At 40.7% G+C, this 8,398-nt stretch overlaps 1 protein-coding gene across 1 annotated transcript in view; it reads right to left on the minus strand.

The window, feature by feature from the left end:
• LOC118326156 (protein Niban 2-like) overlaps nucleotides 1–7,740 on the minus strand; it is a 44,238-nt gene extending 36,498 nt beyond the window's left edge. Inside the window, 1 exon segment of the mRNA XM_035659082.1 lies at nucleotides 7,447–7,740. Coding sequence (XP_035514975.1) covers nucleotides 7,447–7,501 — 55 coding nt within the window. The 5' untranslated portion in view covers nucleotides 7,502–7,740.
• Between the last annotated feature and the right edge of the window lie 658 nt (nucleotides 7,741–8,398).

An 8,398-nucleotide genomic window follows, 5' to 3' on the forward strand; every position in this document is an offset into this window, starting at 1 on the left:
CTCCAAAACAGACTCAAACACTACTAACCCCTTACACCTTACTCTCACCACCTACACATGAATCACGTAAAACCGTATGGACAGAGTCTATGGATAAGAGCTACAACAGTAGAGACGAGTGCTCAAAACAGACCCCACACGTTTATCTGAAAATGTACACAAAGGTTCTAAATAAAAAAGAGAAAAATAATTAAAAGTGAGTAAGTACCTTTTATTTGTCAAGTATACAATGAAGAATTAGGTCTTTCTATGTGGTAATTTTATACAAAATGTGTATTCATTGAATTTACTGAAAATGTGATATATTGTGATATATATCGTTGTCCAGCAATGTCCAGAGTTTGAATGCAAAAAATATGTGATCTGAAGGGGTTGATGAGGCAGGAAGACAAAGCAACCACTTTGCTAAAGTTGCCAGCCGTGGATAACAGTCCACATTTCATCTCCACCATTCAAGAAGACCAGAATCAGGTTTTAAAAACAATGGAAGCATTTGAATCCTAATTTGGACAGATTATGGTCAGCCCTAGTTAACCTTCACTTAACTTCCTCCTTTTTGGTGGGAGGGGATGGGGCCCTGCGGGATGAGTGCATCATGGGTGGGAGACCAAAAGACAGAGTCAAGGCTGACTCATTTAATAGCCACAGACAGAGACAATGCTATTATCTGTCCGTGTTTGACACTCATCTTAGTCACACAGCACTGAGTTCCAGATGATTATGACTACTCTCGAGGAAGCTTCTGTCCCTTCCTCCCTGACCCTGATTTGAGGAACTGCAAAAATGACTTCATTTTGTATGAGTTCAAGACCATTAGTTATTACTGTGCAAACTCTGTTTCAAAAGCTCTTTCACTCTGTTCCCTGTCCATACTGTCTGACAGTTCATTCAGTCTACTGGTTTAAAATACCAGTGCTAATATTTGTAAAAAGTAGGATTCTTTACAACCTCATCAGCTGAACCCTGATCTTCAGTTTCATCCATCTGGGAAGACTGACAGCAGCTGCTTCAAAGTGGTTGCTCTGAAACACACCATGGTTGACATGCTTCTTTTGGAAAAGCCACTCAGCGTGATCACATGACAACCAGACCGCATCAGACAGCTGCGGGGTAATCAAAGACCTCATTCATTTCAAACAATTGAAGACAGCAGGAGATACACTCAATGATGATGCTGCCCTTTTGTGACTGTCCTAGCTGTGTTAGTACACGTCAGCAAACTTTTCAATATTTCCACTGACCATCCAATTCCTGACTGAGAACATCCCTGATTAGGCAGATTTCATGGCCAAAACAGAGAAGCTCCAACAAAGTGCCTACCCACAACAACATGAGGATGGGTGGTATTTCGTACTGGGCAGCACTGGTAGGGCCTATTCAGGAGGTCTAAACTTAAAGCCTGGACCACAATGACAGCTCTATTCAAAAAGTTTTTTTACATTTTCAGTCATTGGTGAGCTGATACTAAAACTTACGGTCACCAGATAAATCTGAGGTATGAGAGATGATTACTGGAAGATGAACGAAAAAAATCAATCTGATCAGTTCCAATACATAAGGTTTTTTTTGTTTGTTTTACCCCCCCCCCCCAAATAATGGATAATTTTACCTTTGGGGCTTCCAAACTGTATTTAAATTGGACTGTCTGAGAAGTTTAGAGGGGGAATGTCTCTTTGGTGGACTTGCTAATGACATGTAGATGTGAAATGTGGCAAAGGTAGACTCCAGACTGTTTTTGGGGTCATAATCCAGATTGTTGGGAATGTGTTGTATATTGCTACTTTCCACCACCATGCCATGGCAAACTAGCAAAAAATTCCTTCTCAGAAACAAAGTGGAAACAATTCAAACTGATGTCAATGACATAAACCTATTATATTGTTATATTATCCAGGAGGCTCCATTGTGTCCATGTTTAGGAACACTGAAGATATCACAAACTCTGGGAAAGCAACTTCTCCCATTTCACAACTCTATACAGAAAATCTTTTTTTCATTAAGTGTGTGTCAGATTTAGAGGTTGTAAGAACATATCAGGGATCGGTATGAGCTGCTGCTGTGAGTCTAGCTGACTCTTTGTTGTGCTGTAGCCGACTACCAGACTAATTGTCCAGGGGGCCTCTGCGGTGCTGAGGCCAGCTATCAGCTCTAATGATGATAACTGTGTGTTGTCTTCCATCGCTGTGGCAATCTAATCTAACCAACAAAGCATTTTATTTACATGGCAGCTCCAGTTATCACGGACATCAGTTCAACGGTTCCAGCACATCTTGATCATAGAGATCTGATCATAGAGTCCACTTGAGAGACTGCTATTTAATAGACCCACATGAGATGCCCCCCGCCCCCTCCTCATTTCTCCACGGTGCCTTAACAAAAACATTCCACTGAGATAGACCCATAGTCTGACTCATAAATTTAGACTGTGTTCCCATCAGAGCTGAAGCAGCGGCTATGCTTGTGCAAGGATCTGGGGCACCAAATGAAAGCAGATTTAGTTCCATTTAAACGTGTTTACCAAGGTAATTAGAGGCAGAGCAGGAGCTTTAGGTCACTTCAGTTTCTCTCTGGAGCAGTTTTTCAGAGTTCACGTTGGCCAACAGGGAAACTTCAGTGCTCTGCTCCGGCTTTTTCCTGGCTCAGTTCACTGTTAGTGCAGTATGTGATGCAAGACAAAAAAAAAAAAAAAGATGCACTGATGCCAAACACAGACAGACCCTCTACAGACCACCCTCATCACAACTGTTCTTCCTGAGTTGATTGTGTTAGAATAAAACCAATAAAGGGCAGCAACAATAAGGAGAGCAGGGGATGCATGGAAATAACATTGTAAATACATGTATCCTTTCTGTTACCCAGAGCTACATAATAAGAAACACAAGTCCAGTCAGAGCTCTTGCAAGGTGCAAATCAAACATGATCTACATGAATAAAACATTTTGATGCCTTAAGTGCAGTTTACTATCTCTTCAAACTGAAAACACTTCATTGACTATTTTGAATGTTTTCTGCAGTAATTTATGTTACGTGGTCTGTTGTGAATGTGTGGAGATTGACCTGGGATGACTTAGATATTCCAGGAATGATCATTCCAGTCTGCCTTGGCTCTACTATACTTTTTTTTTAAGCCTTGTTTAGCAAATTATTTTGGTTTTGCTGCCTGCAAATTCCCAATCCTGTGGGTTCTAGCACCAGCAGGCAGCTGTTTTCAGTTAAAAAAAGAAGCTCTGATAAATCCACTGTACACTACCGGCTCAACACCAAAGTTAGAGACTCACTGGTGAACACAGTGGAGAATTTAACAGCTAAAGAGACTTTTTTTTCTTCTTCTCAGGAGTGGAAATGAAAACATAACTGGGGAGTGAATACTGGACATCAGGTCGACAGAAATATGTGTGTGTCTACTAGGTGTGTAAAAAAAGCAACTGTTTCTCCCAAGTGTGCAAAAAAAAAAAAAATGAATGCAGCTTCAAACAGCCCTTCAGTGCCCACCACTACATTCCCTATTCAGGAAAAACTGTGCACCATTTACCCGGCTGTAACAACATTCACAGACAATACCATATTGTCAAAATACAATGTTAACTGATTTTTAAATCCAGCTTTTTTTAACAGCAGTCTGAAATTTCCTGTGCAGGAAAAAAACTTTTTTTATTTTTTATTTCATTATCTTGAAGAGTCAGATGGCTGGCTAATTCAACTTAATAGTTAGGCTAGTTTAGTTAACTTGAAAGATTTGTTAAACTAGTTTGTATTTTGAGGTATCAAGCTAGGTTTCATGAAGCTAACTACCCTACCCCCTTTTACTGTGATGTAACCTCAACACACTGTTGAAGCTTACCTCATGAGATCATTTCTACCTTCAGACCTGTTCTGCCTCCAACAGTAGAGTATGTGTATGCACTCTGGGGTCCGAGCAGCAGGTATTTCCACTATCTGAACCTGTTTGTAACAAGCCTCTCTGTGCTCAGCAGGGTGTGTGCCGAAAGTGAAAGTCCCACACCTCGCTGGCCACAGAGAACCAGCCTGTTGCCCCCCTACCACTCACTTCAGAGACTGAAGATTTAACAGAGCCAGAGAAAAAAAACACTGTGTGTTAGGATTTCCTGTTTCCTGGCCCCTCAGCCACTGACCAAGCCTGCCCTGCCCTATGTATGACTACATAAAGGTACTCTCTGTGTGAAAGTGGGGAATTAGATGTGTGTTGTTGTGATCTTCATTAGAAAAGAGAAATTAAATCCTCGTCTGTAATGACTGGAGCACATATACTTGCAACATTGTTTGTTCCTTTTGTGGGTACCTCTAAAACTTACACACCATCCCCAACCAATAACATTAGTTTCTGCAGTACACTGACTAGTTGTAGCAGCAGCTAGTCAGTGTACTGCACTCTGTTGGAAGGACAGTAACTGCCTCCTGTATATTTGTAGTGTATTATTGTGTTTCATAATTAAGATGAAAATGTAATGTATAATTTACCTAAAACACAATTAACTTATGTTTGTGGTCCCCTGTCAGCTTTTACAAAAAAAAAACTTAATGCGGTTGCTCAGAGCAAATGTTTGCCGGTTTCTCAAAGTCTGAGGCGATGTCTTTAAATGTCTTGTTTTGTCAGTCCAGAACCCACAGATTAACAATTTAATCTGATATAAACATGAGAAAATTTGAAAATCTCCTTATTTGAGAGGCTTAAAACAGCATGTTCTGCCATTTTTGCATGAAAAATTGCTTTAGCGATTAACTGTAAGACTGCCATACCGTTGCATGGATGAAACAACTGTAACTCCTTTGTTTCTTGTGCAACAGAATATTTCATAAATATCTATTTGAATACATTTTCAACAATTAAAAAGTGCTTACATTCTGCAACAGTTTCATGCATTCCTTCATATATTGTATCATTTTTCGGAGTCCTATAGTAATCAAAGCCCTCAGTATACATGATGGTATGTTCTATATTCTATGTAATCATGACAGTAGACTAAGCCACTGTAAGTCCCAGTCATGCAAAAGAACAACCCAAAAAACAAATATACCGTGAAACTGCCAGAATCTTAAAAAATAATGTGATAAGAATTTTTGGTCACCAGCCAGCATTATTTTTCTATCAATCAATTTGTCGACTACTCATTGCAGCTATAGTCAAACGATGACTACTTTCTCATTATTATATTTAATTATTTTCTCATTTAGTACTTTTGAAATCTAAACTAATGTTAAATGTAAATGATGCACTATTCTCTAATATTTGACCATTTTACCAGTCCACCTTTTTTATACGATTCACTATGTTCAGGTTACAGTTTTTCTAACAACCAAGCTGCTATGTTTATGTGCAAATGCAATATCCAGACTGTGAGGACACACCATGCACTGATGCCAGTTTCCAAAAGAGGAAATGAGAGGTTAGCCATGTGATCTCAGTCATTTCTACACACACCCCCACATCTCCCTCCAAAGCTGACCTCATGCTGGACGTTATGAGGGAAGTCGAACACGCTGCTGGCTGGTTACACATGACTCACTTGGCTCTGGGACTCCCACAGTAATTCTTATCAGCAATCAAGGCAAGGCTTTCCTAACAGCAAGATGACAACAGAGAGATGCAGCCCATTCATTAATCATCACCTCAGTACAATGGCACTGAGTAATGAAGCTATCTATGAACATGATAAAGGAGTCATAGAAAATGTATTCTACCAATCTGATCGTTGGCAGAGGGCTTTATCGCCTTCTGAACACTTTAGGAATGAGTGAAATGAGTGAATATGTGAGTGTGGAGTGCGTTAATGATAAATCCAGGCACTTCCCTTGAAGCCAGCCAAGCACTGGTCTCGTCTTGGCTGCAGAGACTGCGTGGCGCTCGCTGTGCGAGCTCAAGGCCTGAAGGAGGTTTCCATCCAGCCACATAGACACACACACAGACATGCTTTTTCATGCATTCCTCGGATTCCACATCTGATACATGTGCGTGTGCCTCACTCTCAATTGGAGACTCGGGGCATTAAAGAAAAAAATAAAGACAAAAGATGATGCTTGGCCTGTGTAACATAGCTTTCTCTTTTTCACTTTTCCTGCCAGGTAGTCAGCTGCATGTTTTCTAACACTTAATGAAGAAATCAAGGTCCAGACCAGGAAGCCCAACCAGCCATCTGTTAAAATTGGATAATGTAATAATTTGCCCATGTGGTTTTGAAAAAGTTTGAATCCAGAATTGTACAGTGTGTGGGCCTGGGCGGGGTCAGATCAACTCCTCAGGCCCCAGGGCAAAATTTAGCTTTGGGCACCAGTTGATCCCCAGTTCCTCTCTGTGCATTGTATGTGTATGTTGTTGTATCTACACTCCCAGCAGGTACAGTGCACACATAACAGCACTTCAAAGCTTTTAGTTTAGGTAAGTAAGTTAGTTAGGTTTATATAGTGCGGTTGGCACAATAGCACCAGCAAACCATTAAGTTCCCATTTCATGACTATCCGTTGAGTAAGCTATTTGTTGATATATTCATCCAGGATTCAGTTTAAAACTGAAACATCAGCTGGTCACAGCCTGGCTGCCTGTGTTAAATGAATCAAGCCGCTTTTAGCCCATTAGTTCCACACTTATCAGTCACAATTACAAAGAGGTTCACGTGTTCTGACATATCTGGACCACTGCCTTTGATACCCGGTGAGGATTAGCAGTTCATGTTCCCTCCTGCACACACTGTACTGTACCTACAATCAGCTCTGCTCAAGATCTGACTTCACTTATAACCCAGCAAGTTCTGACAGGCCAAACAACAAGGCCGAGTGCTCATTTATAAGAGCTGATAAGGGTGCAGCCTCTATCTTCTCAGGGTTCCTTTTCTATCTTAGTTCGACAAGTGAAAGAGTGAGGATGGTTACATAGTGCCAGACACTTCTACTACTGAAAGTGACACAGTTGAAGAACTCAGGATAAAGACTCAGGCCAATAAAAATGAAGCAATACAGCAAATGACCTCACAAGAAAATAACAATGAAAAGCTCTTGGGCAGTCGTAGAGGGGGAACTCTGGGATATACAACTGTTTAAAACGTAAAAAACCTTACAAAGAGAGTCAGAGAACAGATGGATGAAATAAACAGGGAAACATGCTAATTAAATGTATTTTTAATGACTGCTTTCAGGTCTCTTCAGAACGGAGGGGGGGAATCAGACTCATGGCCCAGTGTTTTAAAAACCTCAGTACCTCGCGTTCACAGCAACAGTATATCAATATTGATAGCACAGGTGATTAAAGAAGCTTATAAAAGCCCCCTATAGCCTGTAAAGAGCAGTAAGAAGTGCCACAGTCACACTAACATCTTGGTAAAAATGACTCCCATTCTCATTTCTTTTAACTCGTGGAATCTTTCAGTCAGCGACCGATGCGTAAAAACGCACATGTGCCAAAACAAGCACGCACCTCCACAAACCGCTACTCACCTGTGATTATCTCCCGCTTTGATTCATCCAGGTGACTGGAAATCACGTCCCCCATGATGAATGAAACTCAAAGTCCCCGATTGGCTCCACTGGTGTTTTATGACAAACGCAGGAAATCCGTTCACAGAGAGTCCTGTAGAAACCCTCTCACCTCCTCTCCGACATAACCTGAAGGGTCTGAAGTTTGGAGAAGAGTCGGGCTGCGGCCAACTCTGCGCAAAAAGGAAAGGAAGGAAAGGGGAAAAACTTTGGCGGAGCAACAAACTGACGGCTATTTCTCGGAGAGACACACCCTCTTTAAAGTAGGAGAAGAACTCCCACCTTCCTCCAGCGGTGCGTTCAAGTCCTGCAGGGAAAATGGGAGGGATGAAATACCTCTTCACCAGGCCTCAGCATGCAGTCAGAATTTAAGAACTATTGAGCTCATAAGTGCAAATATTTCACAGTACTGACACCAAAATATACATTTATGAATTATTTGAATTGAACTTTTTCTAGATCTTTTTTTCAGTTTACCATTACTGTTACTGTTAGCTGCTTTCTATAAACTCACCATGAAGGTTTAAAAGGTGTTTCACCACACTGCCAGGAATACAATTCTGGTGGGGAAACACTAACTCCTTACACATGATTTATTTCTGTTGGCCTAAAAGTTCAATCTAATCAGTATAAAAATACTGGATTAAGATTATAATATATATGATATATTACCAGGTTGCTAAATTTCTCAAATTCAGTTGACCTCACTTTAAGGGTCCAGTGTGAAGGATTTAGTGGCATCTAGCAGTGAAGTTTCAAATTCCAACCAATTGAATACAGCTTAGCCTTTCATGAGTGAAGAAGAAACTAGGTTGGTTATAAAACTTGCGAAAAGAAAAAGAAAGGCCCTATCTACAGCCAGAGTTTGGTTTGTCCATTCTGGTCTCCTGTAGAAACATTGTAGTTCAACATG

This window comes from Morone saxatilis, unplaced genomic scaffold (genome assembly GCF_004916995.1).
Source record: "Morone saxatilis isolate NCDOM2014 unplaced genomic scaffold, NCSU_SB_2.0 Contig16, whole genome shotgun sequence".
NCBI classification, from domain to species: domain Eukaryota; kingdom Metazoa; phylum Chordata; class Actinopteri; family Moronidae; genus Morone; species Morone saxatilis.